Below are 20154 nucleotides of genomic sequence, written 5' to 3'. Positions count from 1 at the left end.
GAGGTAGGTGCCCATCTGGAGTGACGGCCAACCTCGGGCCACTGCCACTCCCCGGGCCTTGGTTCAGCCACGTGCAAACCAAGGCAGCCAGCTGAGAGACTTCGAAGGCCACAAGCCCCAGGGACTTGTGGACTGAGCACATGGCAGCGAGGCGTGGGGTGACGCCCGCTCAGGGCAGGCCTGGGAGCCCTGTCCAGTGGCGGCACGCAGAAGTGGCCCAGCCACCCAGGAAAGATGGGACAGAGGGCGCCCGCCCTCAGCGTCACGCACAGGACAAGGAGGCAGGGGCTGTACCGGCAGCTCCGTGCACTGTCTCGGCACCCTTGCCAGCCGGGTTCCACCCACAGCACCACACGGCCCCTTCCCCACGCCGGGCAGCCCCGGGGGGGCCCGGGCCAATTCCAGCCTCTGTGAAACCGCTGCCGAATTCTCACTCCACACAAGCGACACGGGGGACGAGGGAGGCGTCAGGGAGCCTCACTTCCCTTCAAGGCACTCAGAACACCAACTCCGCGGGACTTTACGGAAGTCGAACAGAACCCAGGGCTGCTCTGAGAAACTGCTCTCCTAAAAAAAGAAAGGTATGCACTGCCCCGCGGCCCTGGAAAGCAGAGAGCTCCCGAAAAAGACGACGTCCCTGCTGGGCTGGGCTGGGCTCTCTTCCCGTCCCCCCAGGCAGGCCTGCCATTACTGCCATCCAGGACACCTGGAGTTCTAAGAAGCAGACCTGACCCCCGCCAAGCCGGGTCAGCGACCGGAGCCCTCCTGAGACCCCCAGGGCCGTGGCCTGGCCGTGCTGGCTGCTGAGACCGAGTCTTCGGTGCAAGACAGCCACCCAGTGCCCCTGCCACCCAGTGCCCCTGCCACCCAGCACCCCTGCTTCCTGACTGAGCAGCGCCTCGGGCTCCCAGCCGCAGTGCGCCAGGCAGGGAAACAAGACAAGGACACATCATAAAGATCCGGGGGACAACAGGTGTGCTGGACCTCCGAGGGCCACACCAGCCCCGTCACAGCCCCGAGGGATAAACGGGGACGATAAAACCCAGAGGACAACACGACGTGGCTGGGTGAAGGGTGAGGGCGAGGGAATCTGCCCAGGTCGAGAATGACGAAGGAAAAAAGCTGCGGAGTCGTGACCACCAGCGGAGGTCCCAGGGCCGGCGCAACCCTCCACAGCTACCCTGGCGAAGACGCCCGTAGAGGCACCTGCAGCAACACAAACCTAAACAGACGCGGGAGAAGAGTGGTGGTAGGGGCAGCCAGGGAAGACAGATGTCCCCCATCACCTGTTGCTGCGTGACAGGGTTAACTCTCAGTCCAGAAAGGGCTCAGAGCCGGGGCACTGTGGGGGGCAGGTAAAAGCCACTGCCTGGGATGCTGGCATCCACATGGGCGCCGGTTCTAGTCCTGGCTGCTCCTCTTCCGATCCGGCTCTCTGCTCTGTCTGGGAAAGCAGTGGAGGATGGCCCAAGTGCCTGGGCCTCTGCACCCACATGGAAGACTCAGATGGAGCTCCAGGCTCCTGGCCTCCGCCTGGCCCAGCCCCAGCCATTGCAGCCACTTGGGGAGTGAACCAGCAGATGGAAGAGCTCTCTCCTATCTACTGTGTGTGTGTAACTCTGCCTTTCAAGTAAAATAAATCTTTCTCTTTTTTTGACAGGCAGGGTGGACAGTGAGAGAGAGAGACAGAGAGAAAGGTCTTCCTTTTTGCTATTGGTTCACCCTCTAATGGCCGCCGTGGCCGGCACGCTGCCGCTGGCGCATCACGCTGATCTGAAGCCAGGAGCCAGGTGCTTCTCCTGGTCTCCCATGGGGTGCAGGGCCCAAGCACTTGGACCATCCTCCACTGCACACCCAGGCCACAGCAGAGAGCTGGCCTGGAAGAGGGGCAACCGGGACAAAATCCAGAGCCCCGACCGGGACTAGAACCTGGTGTGCCAGCGCCACAAGGCAGAGGACTAGCCTATTGAGCCACGGCGCCAGCCAAGTAAAATAAATCTTAAAAAAAAAGGGATTTGCCACCTACGAGGGAACGCCAAGTCACGAGAAAGCTCTGGAAGCCCAGCTGGGTCAGTCCCTGAGCCACAGGATCGCACCCAGGACACGGCCGCGGGGCGGTCTGGCGCAGGCCCATGAGTCTCGCTGGATGAGTGGATGACGGCGGGCACCACCAGGCTCCCCTTGTCCTCGGCGGGCTCCCCTTGTCCTAGGTGGGCTCCCCTTGTCGGCAGTGGGCTCCCCTTGTCGGCACCGTCCGCTCCCACCCAGCCGGGCTCACGCTGAGGTCTGGAAACAAACCTGGCAGGGGCCGCGCAGGTGTAGGAGGGTCAGAACCAGCAAAGCGCCCGCGGCAGGTGAAACTCCACCAGCCCGCAGGGATGACAAGGAGGTGGGCAGAGACGCAGGGAAGCCAGCGCCCAGGCTGGGTGGCCAGCCCGGATCCCGGGCCAAGGCATCCACAGAACCCACCCACGTGCCATGAACCCAGGGCTCCCGCTTGTGAACCTTCCAGGATCAGGACCCACGTGGATGGCAGGACCCTCGGAGGCCGCCACACGGACGTCGGGGCCACGCTCGTGCGGCCTCTGCAGCGCCCTGTGCTTGGGCTCCGAGAGCTGGCCTGGGACCTGTGACTCGGTCTCCCGGTCTGGCACCGCTCAGCAGTCAAGACTGCGTCATTCCAGCCCCTGGGCCCCTGCCACGCCCACCCGCTGCCCACCAGGGCTCAGCCGCGGTGCCACCCATCCCATCACAGGAGCCTTGTCCCAGGCCATTCCTCACAGAGGCAGACCCCCTTCCTGTGGTTACTGCCACCGACACCACAACTCATTTCTCCCCGAGCACTACGCACTAAGCCCTAACTGGGCTGGGGGCTGGGCGCGCAGCTCAGAGCCGCCTGGACGGTCCCCTGCAGATGCCTTCCTGTCCCTCTTTGTTCCCCGAGACTTCCTGTTGGAACAAGCACACACTCGGCGTTCAATCTCCCGCGTCCTCTCTTCACCATAAAAGGGGCCTGGGGAAGCCACCGGCAGCTGGACGTGACGGGAGGTGTGAGCCGGAACAGCTGTGTGTTAGCAGGAGGGCAGGGGACAGCAGGGACCCCGGCCACGCTGCGAATCTCAAACACAGAGCCTGTGTAGTCAGGCCCGGCAGAGGGCCGCCCACCCGAGCCTCCCGGCCAATTTCCTAACCACGGCCCCAGGGATGGGAATGAAAAGCTCCGGAGCTCCTTCCGGAGCCGCCCGCCCGGGGACAAGCTGCCTCCACTCTCCCCACACAAACGTCAGCCCGGAGTCACCGGTGTCACACAAAACCTCCTGCCAAACGGATTTCCCAGCCCAAGCAGCCCCAGCAGTGAAGGCAGAGAGCGCGCTGCCCTGGGCAGACACCCAGGAGCAGAGCACATGCGGCCATGCAGACGGGCCTGCCTCCCCAGATGCCAGGGCCGGTGCATATGCGGGGGTCCGCACCGACCACTAGGGTCAGTGCCGGGCACGGGGGCCGCACGTTTGCAGCAAGCCTTGGCGGAATGGCCACAAAGCTGTGCGGCCCCCGTCCGCCAGGGCTGGCACACAAACACTGGCAACGGCAAAGCCACGCCCCTTTGCGCCTCCAAAGCAGTCCTGATAAAGTAAACAAGTTTAACCTCAGCTGCGTTACAGATGTCCCCACAGACGTTCCTCATCCGGAAAGCCCTGAGAAGGCAGCGGCCAGCAGGCTGTCTATCCCACACACCTACCTCGAGTGCTGACCGCAAATTCCAAGCCCCAACACCACCTCCCCACAGAGGTGGTCACATGGCCAACGCAGCCCAAGGACACACTCGGACCCCCCAGTCTTCATCCTCGGCCCCTTGCCCCGCCCACCTCCACAAAGCTCCAGGACGCAGCATCAATCACAGCCTGCCACTCAAAGCACCACCACAAAAAAGCCGGGCCACTGGGAGGCCACGTCACAGCCCCCACCAGAGTCGGGCGCGGGAGGGGGCCGAGCAGCAGGTGCGCAGGGAACTGCCGACCCAGGGCAACCGCACCTGCGGCCGCCTGCCGAGAGACTACGCAATGCGAACCAGGATCCACTCAAGACACCTTCCTTCCACTCCTATGCACTGGACCTTGCCATTCCCGTGGGCACCACATGGAACACCACCCACTGGGGTAATCTGCAGACAGCAACGTGTCTGCCTCCCGCTCTGCCAGCCGAGCGGTCCAGTGGCTGGCGAGGGTGTCCTGCCACGTCCCAGGGGCAGCAGGCACCAGAGGGCCCGGCAGCAGGGCTCGCCCTCGCTGCTGTAGCAGGCCCACCCCCGTGGCGAGGATGTGAGGCGCCCCTGAGGGCACCGCCTCCCAGCCCACTGCCCGGGGATTCAGCGCGCGCCATGGACACAGACTGCAGCGGCCACATGTGACGATCCAGGGTCCAAAGTCTGCACTTCCGGAGAGAACACCTGACACCGCCAACAACCTGCCAATTGCATCTTCTTTTTAACTTGAAAGACAGACGAGAGAGCTCCCGTCCTCTGGTTCACTCCCCAAATGCCCACAACAGCTGGGGCTGCACCAGGTGGAAGCCAGGAGCCGGCAGCTCAGCCCAGGTCTCCCAAGGACGCGAGCCAGCACCTGCCCTGCCCCCCCGGGCTGCATCAGCAGAGCCGGCACTGGGAGTGGAGCCAGGGCTGCGACCCAGGCCCTCTAGGACGGGCCGGGGCGCTGTGACCACTAGGCCCTCCCCCTTTCTGGAAGTCCGACAGCGATAGATTTTCCTGCCTCTATTAGGATCTGTGTTTACATCACTTCCCAGTCCCTGCTGGTGAGTGGAAAACTCAAAACAGCATCTGACTCAGCCCGGGCGTTGCCTCCACACCCACCACAGGCCGGGCGGCCGCGCGGGGATGTGCCGAGGACCTGCCCACTCCCACAGAAAGCCAAAGCCGCACAGCCGCCCTCGGGGTCCACGCTTCTGACTCCAGCAACTGGCAACAAGGGGGGTACCCATGCCCAGCACCCAGCACGGCAGTGGGGCCATCCCACCGGCCTCCCCAGCAGGAGGGAAGGCAGAGCCTGCAGCTTGATGACCCAGCCACACGCACACAGAAGCACACACATGTATGGGCAGGTGGCGTGATGACGGAGCCACACGCACACAGAAGCACACACGTGTATGGGCAGGCGGGGTGATGACGGAGCCACACGCACACAGAAGCACACATGTGTACGGGCAGGCGGGGTGATGACGGAGCCACACGCACACAGAGGCACACACGTGTACGGGCAGGCGGGGTGATGACCCAGCCACACGCACACAGAAGCACACACGTGTACGGGCAGGCGGGGTGATGACGGAGCCACACACACACAGAGGCACACACGTGTACGGGCAGGCGGGGTGATGACCCAGCCACACGCACACAGAGGCACACACGTGTACGGGCAGGCGGGGTGATGACGGAGCCACACGCACACAGAAGCACACACGTGTACGGGCAGGCGGGGTGATGACCCAGCCACACGCACACAGAAGCACACACGTGTACGGGCAGGCGGGGTGATGACGGAGCCACACGCACACAGAAGCACACACGTGTACGGGCAGGCGGGGTGATGACGGAGCCACACGCACACAGAAGCACACACGTGTACGGGCAGGCGGGGTGATGACGGAGCCACACGCACACAGAGGCACACACGTGTACGGGCAGGCAGGGTGATGACGGAGCCACACGCACACAGAGGCACACACGTGTACGGGCAGGCGGGGTGATGACGGAGCCACACGCACACAGAGGCACACACGTGTACGGGTAGGCGGGGTGATGACCCAGCCACACGGACACAGAAGCACACACGTGTACGGGCAGGCGGGGTGATGACGGAGCCACACGCACACAGAAGCACACACGTGTACGGGCAGGCAGGGTGATGACGGAGCCACACGCACACAGAGGCACACACGTGTACGGGCAGGCGGGGTGATGACGGAGCCACATGCACACAGAAGCACACACGTGTACTAGCGTGTCTAAGGGAAGCAGAGGGGCAGGGCGTGATCAGCCAGCGCCCACCTGTGAAGCTCCAGGTTCCAGGAGGAAGAGCTTTGGTTTTTTTCTGAAGGGAAAAACCAGTGCTGAGCCCCAGGTTCCCGGAGGAGCTGGGCAGCGGCCGGGTCTGCAGCCGCGTCGGCCTGGGGTCAGCCTCAGCCCAGCGAGGCAGGGGGCGCGTGGGACGGACCGATTCACAAACTTGCAAACACGGAAATCAGGCGGACGCAGGAGGCCTGGGCCTGGGAGAGGGAGATGGAGGCAGAGGCGGCTCTGGGCCGCGGTGACCGAGCGCCGTCGGCAGAGGCAGCTCTGGGCTGCGGTGACCGAGCGCCGTCGGCAGAGGCGGCTCTGGACTGCGGTGACCGAGCGCCGGTGAGTGAGCACTGTTGGCAGAGGCGGCTCTGGGCCGCGGTGAGTGAGCACTGTTGGCAGAGGCAGCTCTGGGCCGCGGTGACCGAGTCGTCGGCAGAGGCAGCTCTGGGCTGCGGTGACCGAGCACCATCGGCAGAGGCGGCCCTGGGCCGCGGTGACTGAGCCGTCGGCAGGCCTGTGCAGAGCGGGAGCGGCGGGCAGGGCCAGCTCTCACCAGAAGCACAGGCCCTGCAGGCACCACGGTGGAGGTGGTGAGCCATGCGGCCACCTTCCGGACACAGGCCGCGGCACTGCTCCCGGGAGCAGACGCTGACAGAACCCAGGCCTCCTCGGGGATTCCTACAAGCGTTAACACAACTCCAGTACGAGGACCCGAAACCCGATTTCTCCCACTGATCACAGACCTGCAGCTTTCGCAGGACAGCCCGGGTCCCCAGCCCCACAGTGCAGGTCACCCCCCAACGCAGGGCAGCAGAGCGCCGGGTGCCCCATCTGTGCTCCAAGGAGCCACCCCCCAGGGGCTGGGCCTGCCTCGTGTCACTCAGCACTCAAGCCCCGCCCCCAAGTCCCCAGCGTACCGCAGGAACCACAGGAACCACAGCGCGCCAGCCAGGGCCACCGCTTCCGCCTGCTCCCAGCTCCCGACTCCCCCAGGCTTCCCCCACACCAGGCAGGCTCCGTGAACGCCAGTCCGCGGACGAGGCCTCAGCCTGCATTCTGCCGGAAGTCCGCGATCCTAGTGATGGGGCCGGCACCCCTATGGGAGGCTCAGCCCAGGGCCCTGCACCACAGCTCCCCAGACGCAGGGAGGACCTGCTCCCCTCACTACAGAAGGGGCACAGCCGCCCTGGGCGCCCACCCTGCTAGACTGCTCCACTGCCAACCCAGCTCCCTGCTGCCGTGCCTGGGAAAGCAGCGCAGGACGGGTCCCCCAGTGCGTGGGCCCCCGCACCCCTGGGGAGACCGGGAGAACTCCTGCTCCGGCCTGGCCCAGGCCTGGGAGTTACAGTCACCCAGGGATTTGCTATCCCACCAGTGTCACAGCACAGAAATCCAAAGAACAGAGCTCCAGTGTTGACTGCAGGGCCGCAGGAAGGGGCCGCACAGCTGGGAACCAGGAATCAAAGAAGGGGCGGAGACCGCGGGTGCTGGCCCCCGCCCGCCCGGCCCCGGACCTGAGCGCCATGGCCCAGCTCCTGCAGGCTGCCCAGGAGGAGCCCACGGCGGGCCTCCAGGGCCCAGCGCTGGCTCACAGGGGACTGGCCAGTGCGAGGCCTGAGGGAACTGACCCCTCTCCACCTGCAGATGCCTCCAGGACCACACAAAGGTCCTGGGACACTGACCGGCACTCACAGCACCCAGCACTGAGCACCCAGGAAGAGCAGCACCCAGCACTGAGCACCCAGTGGGGAGCAGCACCAGCACTGAGCACCCAGTGGGGAGCAGCACCAGCACTCAGCACCCAGTGGGGAGCAGCACCAGCACTGAGCACCCAGTGGGGAGCAGCACCAGCACTCAGCACCCAGTGAGGAGCAGCACCCAGCACTGAGCACCCAGCGAGGAGCAGCACCAGCACTGAGCACCCTGAGCACCCCAGTGGGGAGCAGCACCCAGCACTGAGGACCCAGTGGGGAGCAGCACCAGCACTCAGCACCCTGAGCACCCCAGTGTGGAGTAGCACCAGCACTCAGCACCCAGTGAGGAACAGTACCAGCACTCAACACCCTAAGCACTCCAGTGAGGGACAGCACCCAGCACTGAGCACCCAGGAGGAACAGCACCCAGCACTGAGCACCCAGGGAGGAGCAGCACCCAGCACTGAGTACCCTGAGCACCCCAGTGAGGGACAGTACCCAGCACTGAGCACCCAGTGAGGAGCAGCACCCAGCACTCAGCACCCAGTGAGGAACAGCACCCAGCACTCAGCACCCTGAGCACCCAGTGAGGAGCAGCACCCAGCACTCAGCACCCAGTGAGGAGCAGCACCCAGCACTCAGCACCCAGTGAGGAACAGCACCCAGCACCCAGCACTGAGCACCCAGGGAGGAGCAGCACCCAGCACCGTGCAATCTACCCTCTGCACAGATTAATCCTTATTTTCAGTTTTCTCAGGAATTCTAAGCAGTAAAAGTACACAACGGCTCTGCTGCAAACAGTGACACTTTTTCCAAGACCCAGACCCACAGCGGGGAAGCAGTGTGGCTGGGCTGGGCAGGCGCCTACCTGTCCTTGGCCTCTCTGCCTGGGGGTGCCCTCCACAGCCCTGCCTTTCCCGCCCCCAACGGAGACTTAACAGAGACATTGCTGCAACGTCGCCTCACCTGCCCGCGACCCCTCAAGAGTTCATTTCAGGGGCCAGTGCAGCGGCGCAGCGGGTAAAGCCGCCACCTGCACTGCCAGCATCCCATATGGGCGTGGGTTTGAGTCCCGGCTGCTCCACTTCCGATCCAGCTCTGCTGTGGCCTGGGAAAGCAGCAGAAGATGGCCCAAGTGCTTGGGCCCCTGCACCCACGTGGGAGACCAGGAAGAAGTTCCCGGCTCCTGGCTTCAGATCAGCCCAACTCTGGCCATGGTGGCCATTTGGGGGAGTGAACCAGCGGATGGAAGCCCTCTCTTCTCGCCCTCGCTCTCTCTGCCTCTCTGTAACTCTGCCTTTCAAATACATAAATGAATCTTTAAAACAAACGTCCATTTCAGCAATGGAAGCACGTGTGCGCGTGGACGTGTGTGCTTCAAGTGCAATGTGCTCACGTGGAAAGCCAAGCTGACACTGAGATTTCAGAAGCGAATGTTCTCGTGAGAACCCACGAGCAGCTTCCTCAGGGCACTCGCCCAGGCTCCCGCCACGCCGAGAGCAGTCCGCTCTCACCCACGAGCAGCCACAACCTCGATCCGCTCGGTTCCACGCCTCACTGTGCTCTGACAGAAATGAAACCACGCGCCACACTTCACATCAGCCATGGCAGCCACGAACGTCGCAGGAAATGAAGAGCCGGCGTCGACAGAAACCGACTCCAAAGCCAGCTCTACAGGGCCGGGCGTGCGCCGCCTGGGTTCAAGCTCCCACCCTCCCGACCCGGCTTCCTGTAACGGGCACCCCGGAGACAGAGGTGATGGCCAAGGATGTGGGCCCCAGCCCCCCACACGGGAGACCAGATGGAGTTCCTGGCCTCTTTCTCTGTCTCTCTGCCTTTGAAATAGATAAAAATAATAATAAAATATAAAATAGAAACAAAAATGCTGATTGGAAGAATCCAAACTGGCCAGCTCTGGGGCCAGCGCTGTGGAGCAGAAGGCCAAGCCTCTGCCTACAGTGCCGGCTGCTCCACTTCCGATCCAGCTGTTTGCAAATGAGCCTGGGAACGCAGTGGGAGGTGGCCCAAGTGCCTGGGCCCCCGCTCGCACCTGGGAGACCCAGATGAAGCTCCCGGCTTCAGCCTGGCCCAGCTCTGGCCACTGCAGCCATTTGGGGAGTGAACCAGTAGATGGAAGATCTCTCTCTCTCTCTTTCTCTCTCCTTCTCTTTCTGTACCTCTGCCTTTGAAATGAATAATAAATAAATAAATGTTCAAATTGGCCAGCCCCAGGGGTCAGGAGCATCACTGTCCGTTCCCACCCTGCGGCCAGGGCAGCAGAAGGACCACTTGCCAGTGAGGCCAGCACTGCCACCGCCCCAGGGCGAAAGGCTGCCCACAGGGGACAGGGGTCAGGAGGCAGGCAGGGAGCGGAGCCCTGGTCAGAGGCGGTCAGCACGGTGCGGGAGGCAGCGGGAGCTCCACTGCCCATCACGCAACAGCGCTGAACTGGGTCACGGGACTGACGGACACGGCCTCAGACACCCAGACGGACCTTGGCCACGGCTCTCCAGCCCTGGAGAACGGAGCCCGCAGGCCAGGACGGGGTGTGGCAACCCGGGAGGCCCGGGACAGGACAAGCCCAGGCCGTGGCCTCTCTGAGCCAGCAGGGACGCAAAGGCCTCTGGGAAATCCCCAGAGCCTCTTCAGAGATTGTCAGAGACAAGCGAGGAGGAGGAGGAGGAGGGGGGGGGGGGGAGGGGGGGAGGAGGAGGGGGGGAGGAGGAGGCTCCCCCCCCCCCAGCCCCTGCCCAGGACAATGGGGGGCGTGACCACTACCTCCAGAGCAAGGGCGGGGGCAGGGCTCTCAGCAGAGGGCACCCCAACTTCCTGAGGGCTCGGCCTCAAACTGCCCCCCACAGGGGCCGAGGCTGGGCTGGCCTGGCAGGTGAGGGCCCTGCCCCCGCCCCGGGGTGGTTTTCTCCCAGCATGCCCGAGAAGCATGGAGCCAGCATGGAGCCGGCTGGAGCAAGGCGGCGGGAGGCTGGGGGACTGCGGGCGGCCACTTGCAGGCTCAAGTCGAAACCTGCAGTGGCACACCAGGCCTCAGGAGGCCATGGCAAGTGGCCCGGGGCCTGGAATACCAGCGAAGTCAGCGACAGCCACACCCACCTTGCGAGGACTGGGGAGGGGGGAGGGGGAGCCCAGCGAGGGAACAGAACGCGCTGGGCGTCCATCTCCGTCCACCTCCTGGGCGCTCACTGCGGGAGCGCCAGCGGCCTGCAGACTCACCCTGGCCGCCGCTCTGCGAGAGCCGACCGCCTTCTGCTTCATCTGCTACTAGCAGGGACAGGACCCTCCTCCAAGTCCCAGACCCGTCCCCCAATCCATCCACAGCCCGCCTGATAAGAGGCAGTGGTACCGTGACCGCCAGCTGCCCGGCCTCCCTCCACGGCTCGGAACCCACCCACGCCAGCAGGGAGCACCCGCAAGCGGGAGGCAGGAGAGACTTTCTGGGCGGGGGTGCCTGGCCGAGGCTTCTCCCCGCGCAGCACGCCTCCCCCGTGGGCACGACTGTGGCCGTGGATCTGCACCTGCGTGGGCCGTGTCTGAAGGGCGTGTGACTGAGCGGCCTGGCCGCCGTGTCCTTACACGCTCTGTTTCATCTGTATTACGAAAACGTGGCTGAAACACACGTGTTTCAGTGACCACTCCCGCGTGGCCTGACCCGGCTGGTGTGACTGCGCTGCCTTCCAGGTCTGCCCCAGAGACAGGCCGGCCTGGTGGGGCTGCACGCAGCTCCACGCGGCTCCCGGGACCCTGGGAAGCACGCATCACTTGTCCGAGGGTATGTGAACCCAGCCAATGGCTGCACACGGCCCACACGGTCCCTGACCCCGTGGGAAACAGCCACAGCCCAGGAGGAAGGGAATTCGCTGAGAATCAAAACACAGCGACGCTGGCAGCCTGGCCTGCTGGCCACACACTGCAGGCCCCGGGCAGCGCAGCCTGGACCCCGGTCGCTGAGCGGGGCGGGGGGGGGGGGGGAGGAAAAGCGGGGAGAGGGAGAGAGGAAAAGGGGGGGAGAGGGAGAGAGGAAAAGGGGGGGAGAGCGAGGGAGGGAAAGGGGGGGAAGGGGGAGGAAAAGGGGGGAGAGAGAGGGAAAGGGGGGAAGGGGGAGGGAGGGAAAGGGGGGAGAGGGAGAGAGGGAAAGGGGGGGAGAGAGAGGGAGGGAAAGGGGGGAGAGGGAGAGAAGGAAAGGGGGGAGAGAGAGGGAAGGGGGGAGAGGGAGAGAGGGAAAGGGGGGGAAGGGGAAGGGAGGGAAAGGGGGGAGAGGGAGAGAGGGAAAGGGGGGACAGAGGGAGGGAAAGGGGGGAGAGGGAGGGAAAGGGGGGAGAGGGAGAGAAGGAAAAGGGGGAGAGAGAGGGAAGGGGGGAGAGGGAGAGAGAGGGAAAGGGGGGAGAGGGAGAGAGGGAAAGGGGGGGAAGGGGGGAGGGAAAGGGGGGAGAGAGAGGGAGGGAAAGGGGAGAGAGGGAGGGAAAGGGGGGAGAGGGAGAGAAGGAAAGGGGGGAGAGAGAGGGAAGGGGGGAGAGGGAGAGAGAGGGAAAGGGGAGGGAGAGAGAGGAAAGGGGGGGAGGGAGAGGGAGCGAGCGGGCTGCACGCATCCCCCTGCCTCCCACCTCCAGGACCAAGCGGGCAATTTCGCCTCCATCTTCCCAAGTCGCTAACGGCTGCGCCCGCAGTGAGCCCGCCCCTGCGCGAAGCATCCGCACGGCCTCTCTGGGTCAGCAGGCTCGGCCCGCGAGGCCAGGTCCGGACGGAGGATCTCCCCGCAAGGGCAAGTGCGAGCCGGCGCCGGCGCGGCCCCCGGCCCCCCGGCCCCATCCCACGGCAGCGCCTCCGGGAGAAGCCGAAGCCTGCAGAGGCGCTGGCGGCCACACACGGAAGCCCCGAGTCGACGTCCGAACACGGGGCGCGGAAGGGCAGGGGCGCAGGCCCCAGGCCGCCCGCTGTCCCCTGGGGACCCCCCTCGGGCGCGCCCGCCGCCAGGCGCCTGGCCCTGGGGCTCGGCCCCCACCCCGGCCCCCACCCCGGCCCCGCGCCCCGGCCCCGCGCCCCGGCCCCGCGCCCCGGCCCCGCGCGCGCGCTCACCGAGGTGCAGCGTGAGGTTGATGGCGCTGGGGTACTGCACGCCGGCCAGCATGGTCTGGCTCTGCCACCAGGTGGTGTCGGCCTGGTTGTTGTAGTCGGTGAGGAAGGCGGCGCCGTGCCGCAGGTGCGGCTGCGCGGCGTCGCACAGGTGGCAGGACTTGGTGACCCCGGTCACCCCGGTCTGCACGCAGTACTCCTCGGGCGGGCTCCCGCACGTGTTGGTGGCCACCACCGTGGCGTTGAAGGCGGCGTTCACGAACTCGGGCATGCAGCGCTGCGGCCGCCCGCGCTCGTCCGCGCACTCGTCCATGGCCGCCCGCGCGCAGCCCGCCGCCGTCGCCGCCAGCACGGCCAGCGCCGGCCACAGCGCCCGCGCCCGCATGTCCGCTCCGCCTCGCGCCCCGCGCCCCGCGCCCCGCACTCCGCTCGCGGCGCCCACCGGCCCGACCTCCGCGCCCGCCCCAGCGCGCCGGGAGGAAGCGCAGGGGGTGGGGCCGGCGGGCGGGTGGGGTCGGCCGGGGAGGGGAGGGGAGGGCAGGGCAGGGGCGCAGGCCCGCCCCGCGCCCGCCCCGCGCGCGGCCCGCACTCGCTCGGCGTGGGGAGGGGCGCCGGGGCAGGGCCGGGGGCGCAGCGGCGTGCGGGGGGCGGCGAGGGGTGGGGCGGGGGGGCGCGGGCCGAGCGCGGAGGGGGAGGGGCGCGGCGGTGCATGCCGGGAGGGCGGCGGGGGCGGGGAGGGGGGGAGCCTGCGCCCCGCCCCGGCCGCGCTCGGGGTCCTGGGGAGGGGCTGAGGGGCTCCGCGAGCTCAGCCCCGGGCGTGGGCGCGGCCTGGCCTCCCGGGCCGCGTCCCGCCCGCTCCTGGGCCCTGCTGAGTCACGGGGCTCGGGTGGGGGACTAGGCCCGGGACGAGCACCGGGCCGAGCCGGGGTGGGGGCTTCTCTGGGCCTGGGAGTGCGTGTGACAGCGAGATGGTGAGTGCGTCCCTGGTTGTGAGTGTGAGACGGTGTGTGAGCGTGTGACAGATGGTGAGTGTGTCCGTGGTTGTGTGAGGTGGTGTGGGTCAGTGTGATCGTGAGTGTGAGATGGTGTATGTCAGTGATTGTGAGTGTGAGACGGTGTGAGTCAGTGTGATTGTGAGACGGTGTGTAAGCGTGTGACAGATGGTGAGTGCGTCCGTGGTTGTGTGAGGTGGTGTGGGTCAGTGTGATCGTGAGTGTGAGATGGTGTATGTCAGTGATTGTGAGTGTGAGACGGTGTGAGTCAGTGTGATTGTGAGACTGAGTGTGAGCGTGTGACAGATGGTGAGTGCGTCCGTGGTTGTGAATATGAGATGGTATGAGTCAGTGATTGTGAGTGTGAGGTGGCTGTGTCAGTGTGATGGTGAGTGTGAGCGTCAATGAGTGTGTGACAGTGAGATGGTGAGTGTCTGTGAGTGATTGTGAGACTGAGTGTGAGCATATGACAGTGAGATGGTGTGTGTCAGTGTGAGCGACTGAGACGGTGTGTGAGGGTGAGAGTGAGCGTCAGTGAGTGCGTGACAGTGAGATAGTACATCCGTGGTTATATGAGATGGTGTAAGTCAGTGTGATTGTGAGTGTGAGATGTTGTGTCAGTGCGATGGTGAGAGTGAGCGTCAGTGAAAGTGTGACAGTGAGATGGTGAGTGCGTCCGTGCTTGTGTGAGATGGTGTGAGTCAGTGTGATCGTGAGTGTGAGATAGTATATGTCAGTGAGTATGAGTGTGAGATGGTGTGTGTCAGTGTGGTTGTGAGCGTGAGATGGTGTATGTCAGTGATTGTGTGAGATGGTGTGTGTCAGTGTGGTTGTGAGTGTGAGATGGTGTATGTCAGTGACTGTGTGAGATGGTGTGTGTCAGTGTGGTTGTGTGAGATGGTGTATGTCAGTGACTGTGTGAGATGGTGTGTGTCAGTGTGGTTGTGTGAGATGGTGTATGTCAGTGATTGTGTGAGATGGTGTGGGTCAGTGTGATTGTGAGTGAGATGGTGTATGTCAGTGATTGTGAGTGTGAGACGGTGTGAGTCAGTGTGATTGTGAGACTGAGTGTGAACGTGTGACAGATGGTGAGTGCGTCCGTGGTTGTGAATATGAGATGGTATGAGTCAGTGATTGTGAGTGTGAGGTGGTTGTGTCAGTGTGATGGTGAGTGAGTGTGAGCGTCAGTGAGTGTGTGACAGTGAGATGGTGAGTGTCTGTGAGTGATTGTGAGACTGAGTGTGAGCATATGACAGTGAGATGGTGTGTGTCAGTGTGAGCGACTGAGACGGTGTGTGAGGGTGAGAGTGAGCGTCAGTGAGTGCGTGACAGTGAGATAGTACATCCGTGGTTATGTGAGATGGTGTGAGTCAGTGTGATTGTGAGTGTGAGATGTTGTGTCAGTGTGATGGTGAGTGTTAGCGTCAGTGAGCATGTGACAGTGAGATGGTGAGTGCGTCCGTGCTTGTGTGAGATGGTGTGTGTCAGTGTGATTGTGTGAGAGTGTGAGAGTGAGGGTGAGCGTCAGTGAGCGTGTCAGGGTCACAGTGGAGGAAGGTAGCTGTCCGTTAGGGGACGTGGGTGTGGCTGAGGGAGTGCAGTTGTGTCTGGGTGTCGGTGGGAGGGAGTTGGTGTGAGTGACGGTTGTTTGTGTGAGTGTGTGTGTGTGCGTGTGTGTGAGAAACCGTCCGTGTTTCGGGGCCTTAGTGGCAGATTGAGATAACAAACAAGGGAACGCACAGAGTGCAGGTGGCTGGCACCCGGGGGGGGGGTGAGGTGTGGCCCCCACGTGTGGCCCCGCGGGATTTCTGGCCTGGGGTGGGTGCTGAGCCCGCGCTCCGCGGGGAAGGAAGCCGTGTTGGCTGTCACAGCGTTTGCTGACACACACTGCCCGGTCGCACGTCACACCTCACACGCAGAGGGGTGTCTGTCTCGGTCCAGCACCCCAGGGCACGGGAGGGCGGCCGCCAAAGACAGGATGCTGTAACTAAAGCTGCAGCTCTGTTTTGTAAAAATTGTTCTTATTATTGATTTGAAAGGGAGAGAGAGAGAGAGAGAGATCTGCCATCCACTGGTTCACTCCCCCAAATGGCCACGACAGCTGGGCTGTGGCGGGCCGAAGCCAGGAGCCTGGGGCTGCTTCCGGGTCTCCCACGGGGGTGCAGGGGCCCAGGCACTTGGGCCATCCTCCACTGCTTTCCCAGGCCACAGCAGAGAGCTGGATCGGAAGTAGAGCAGCCGGGACTAGAACCAGCGCCCATATGGGATGCCAGAATCCAGAATCACAGGTGGTGGCTTAACTGGTTACACTTCAGTGCTGGCCCCGAGCTACAAATATTTTATTAAATATGCTCATGTGTCTTCCTGGCTGTACTCGCTCAGGACTTTATTCAGCACTGAGGAGCCGAAGAAAGACGCAAAACCAGCGTGCACGCCTTTCCTTGTGCAGCGCCTCCTTCTCCCTGCAGTCACCCCGCGGCTCCTCGGCGCTCAGGAAGCGCAGGAGCAGGCCTGGGTTCTCCTCTGTGCTCTGTCACTCACAGAGCCACTGTGCCGCGTGACACAACCTTGGCTCGCTGTTTGGACCTTGAGTCAACACATAACAGTGTCGTTTATTTTAAATTTGTTGTGTATGGGGCTGGCGCTGCAGTGTAGCAGGTAAGGCCGCCGCCTGCCATTCCTGCATGCCACATGGGCGTCGGTTCAAGACCCGGCTGCTCCGTTTTGCATCCAGCTCTCTACTATAGCCTGGGAAAGCAGTAGAAGATGGCCCAAGTCCTTGGGCCCCTGCACCCACGTGGGAAACCCGGAAGAAGCTCCTGACTCCTGGCTTCAGATCGGCACAGCTCTGGCTGTTGCAGCCAATTGGGGAGTGAACCAGCAGATGGAAGACCTCTCTCTCTCTCTCTCTCTCTCTCTGCCTCTCCTTCTCTTTGTAACTCTTTCAAATAAATAAATCAATCTTTGAAAAATTTGTCATGTATTTTTAAATTTCCTACCGTAAGTTTCTTAACCCAAGAAAATGAAGGCGTAAAAGCAGGGATCATGGTGGAAGGGGTTCGGGCAGGCCAGGGGAGCGCACGCCAGGAAAGGTGAGTGGGCGTCCGCACCCCTGGGCCGGCTGTGTCCCTGCCCTCCGCCCAGCCCCCTTCCCGCCCCGATGCCACTGGGCACCTGACTGATTACCCAGAGCTCTGCCTGGGCAGTTTGGGGAATCTGAACACCCACTAGATACTTGGTGATGCCATCAAATCAATAAATGTTCCAGGAAGCTGGAGACGCCGCGGCCTACTAGACTTGGCTTTTGGTTTTTACGCGGGGGGTTTTTATATGAAAGTTGTTGGTTCTGCTTTTTACCTTTTCCCCAAAGTCACCTGTTCTGAAAACCCCCAGAGCCTTTTCAACACGTGTTCTGACTGCTTGGAAGCCCCGGTCTGCACAGACGTCACGGAGGTCCGGGGAGACTCGCTGCTGTGCTCAGTGCCCCTGCGCAGAGGGAGAGGTGAGGAGGGCCCAGACGCAGGGGCCACGCGACCGGAGGAAGACACTTTGTCCCTCAGGATCTGCGCGGCGGTTTCTGGGGAGGATGCCGAGCGGAGCAGCCCCGTTCCAAGGCCAGGCAGGGTGTCCCCAGGGTGTCCCCCAGGGTGTCCCCCAGAGCCTGTGGTGCTTGGGACAATTAGAACATCTGTGCCGACCTTCCAAGCAGCCTTCAGTCCTCCTGACCTCTGCTTGGAAGCCGAGGGTGAAGGGAGCCGGCCTGGGGTTCCGCACCTTCCCAATGGGACTGGAGGGGTGGGGAAGTCGGGCTTGAAGCCAGGGGCCCCTCAGTGGACCCCAGAGAGCCCCTCGGCCCCGCCTGTCACCTGGGTTTTTAGGTCATCGCTGGGAACTTAGAATCCAGGAAAAACGCGTGGTGCAGAGAGGGCTGTGGCACCACACAGGACCCCGCCTGGGAGGCACGGGCAGCCGCCAGGGGCTTGGTGCAGATCCCCGGGCGGCGAGATGAGCCTCCTCCGTGCTCAGGGGAAGATGGTCTCCTCGTCAGCCCCGGCGTTGAACCACACAGGGTCTTCACAAAGTCACAGAAATGCGCAGAATGAAAAAAAAAAAAATGCATGGGTTTCCAATTTTTTGCACCAAAACGAACTCTTCTAATTCCACTCTACCAACTTTCTGAAGGTTGCTTGTACAAGTAAAGAAAAAAAGCGTTTCCAGATCCCACCCCAACTCCCAGCCCCACCCAATCTTGCCACTGAGGTCTCCCAAGTTTTCCTATTGTGTTGGCCAGAGCTGAACAGTAGGGGATAAGGTCTCTTGTGTGCAGATAACGCAGGGTTATCTATCCTGGGACTCGACCTTCCTTAGCAAGCAGTTGGTTCTGACTGTTAAGAGCAGTCATTCTAAAGCCAAAGTTATTTTTTAAAAAGATTTATTTGTGCATTTGAAAAGCAGGCCACAGAGACAGAGACGTCTTCCATCTGTTGGTTCACTCTCCAAATGGCTGGGGAGGCCTGGGCTGGGCCAGGCTGAAGCCAGGAGCTGGGCGCGTCTTCCTGGTCTCCCACGAGGGTGGCAGGGATCCACGCACTTGGGCCGTCCCCTGCCGCTTTCCCGGACCCATCAGCAGGGCTAGGTGGGAAGCAGAGCAGCTGGGCTTGACCGGGTGTTCTGGTGGGGACGCCGGCACCAGGAGCGGCGGCTTCGGCACCGCGGACCCTTGACCCGCAGTTACTGTCGTCGGTGTCCTCCACGTGCCGCTACCTTGTGGACTGCGTCGCTCCACCACAGGGGCACAGGCTGCAGCAGGCCTGGGAGAGGCCGCCCGGAAGCCGCGGCGCTCAGATTAGTCGTTCACAGCTGTGGCAGCGGGATCTCCCGGGGCGGTGTCAGAGCTCACCCATCTCCAGCTGAAGGCACCAGCCCGGTGCCTGAACAGAGCGCCAGGACCCACGGCCTGTTTATGTGTGTGTCTGAGCAAAGGCTAACACTGTTGCCTCTCGCTCCACTTTTATTTATTTTAGCAACCAATCTGGCTGGTGCTGTGGCATAGTAGCTAAGCCTCTGCCTGTGGCGCTGGCATCCCATATAGGCACTGGTTCATGTCCCAGCTGCTCCACTTCTGATCGAGCTCTCTGCTGTGGCCTGGGAAAGCAGTGGAGGATGGCCCAAGTGTGTGGGAGACCCGGAAGAAGCTCCTGGCTCCCGGCTTCGGATCAGCCCAGCTCTGGCCGTTGAGGCCTTTCTGGGGAGTGAACCAGCAGATAGAAGACCTTTCTGTCTCTCCCTCTCTCTGTGACTCTACCTCTCAAATAATAAAATCTTAAAAAACATTTTAAAACGAGCTTTCTTAGGAATGGGCACTTGGCCTAGGGGTAAGACGTCCACATCACATACTGGAATACCTGGGTTCGGCTCCCGACTCTGGCCTCCAGCTAACACACACCCTGGAGGGGAGCAGGGATGGCTCAGGTAATTGGGAGCCACATGGGAGAGGTTCTCCCCCTCTCCTTCTCCGCTCAGACACATACACAGTTTTTAAACGACAAGATGGTTTTCACAGGACAGTGTAAGATAATTTTACATTCCCCAGAGCCCCTCTCCTAGCCGAGCCCCTTCTGAGTGCAGTACACACGTCACTGACACACAGCACACCTACGGAAAAGTGCGAGAATTCTGAAGTGCTTCGGAGAGCTGCGCACCCACTGCCAGCTCCAGAAACGGCACAGAGCCCGGGCCTGCCAGCCCGCCCTCCTGCCCAGAAAGGCCACTTTCTGTCTTGCTAGTTTCCCGGCTGAGCTGCGGCCCGAATGAGGTCCCTCCTCCGGCCCCGTGTGTCCCCACGCCGCCTGCCTCCCCTCTGCTCCCTCAGCTTTTATCAGGGGGACATCCAGGTGTTAACAAAAGTGGAAAGAGTGTGCACCGAGCCCCAGCTTCCATAAAGGGTCCTGGCCAAGCTTATCAGCTACGCACGCTGCGTCCTCCACCTCTCTCCGACCACCTCGTCATCATTTTGTAGTAAATAACAAATAATATGTGAAGAGAAACTCCCCATTTTAGTGTCACCCAGGTAGGAACTCGAGGGTTAACGCTGTCTGTATTCTCATTTAAGAAATCTTGGGGCCAGCGCTGTGGCATGGGGGGTTCAGCATCCCATGTGAGCACTGACTGGAGGCCACGCTGCCCCACTGCCTACCCAGCTCCTGCGAATGCAACTGGAAAAGCAGTGGGGGATGCCCAAGTGCTCGGACCCCTGCACCCACGTGGGAGACCCGGATGGAGCGCCTGGCTCCTGGCTTCAGCCTGG

At 62.8% G+C, this 20154-nt stretch overlaps 1 protein-coding gene across 1 annotated transcript in view; it reads right to left on the bottom strand.

Moving 5' to 3' along the window:
• The window catches only part of LAMC1 (laminin subunit gamma 1), an 85296-nt gene extending 72056 nt beyond the window's left edge, over window positions 1–13240 (bottom strand). Inside the window, exon 1 of the mRNA XM_062211410.1 lies at window positions 12859–13240. Within this exon, the coding sequence (XP_062067394.1) occupies window positions 12859–13240 (382 nt within the window). The remainder of the gene's footprint in view (window positions 1–12858) is intronic.
• Between the last annotated feature and the right edge of the window lie 6914 nt (window positions 13241–20154).

The sequence above is a fragment of the Lepus europaeus genome, chromosome 14 (assembly GCF_033115175.1).
Source record: "Lepus europaeus isolate LE1 chromosome 14, mLepTim1.pri, whole genome shotgun sequence".
Lineage (NCBI taxonomy): Eukaryota > Metazoa > Chordata > Mammalia > Lagomorpha > Leporidae > Lepus > Lepus europaeus.
This window is presented reverse-complemented; position numbering and strand designations above follow the sequence as displayed.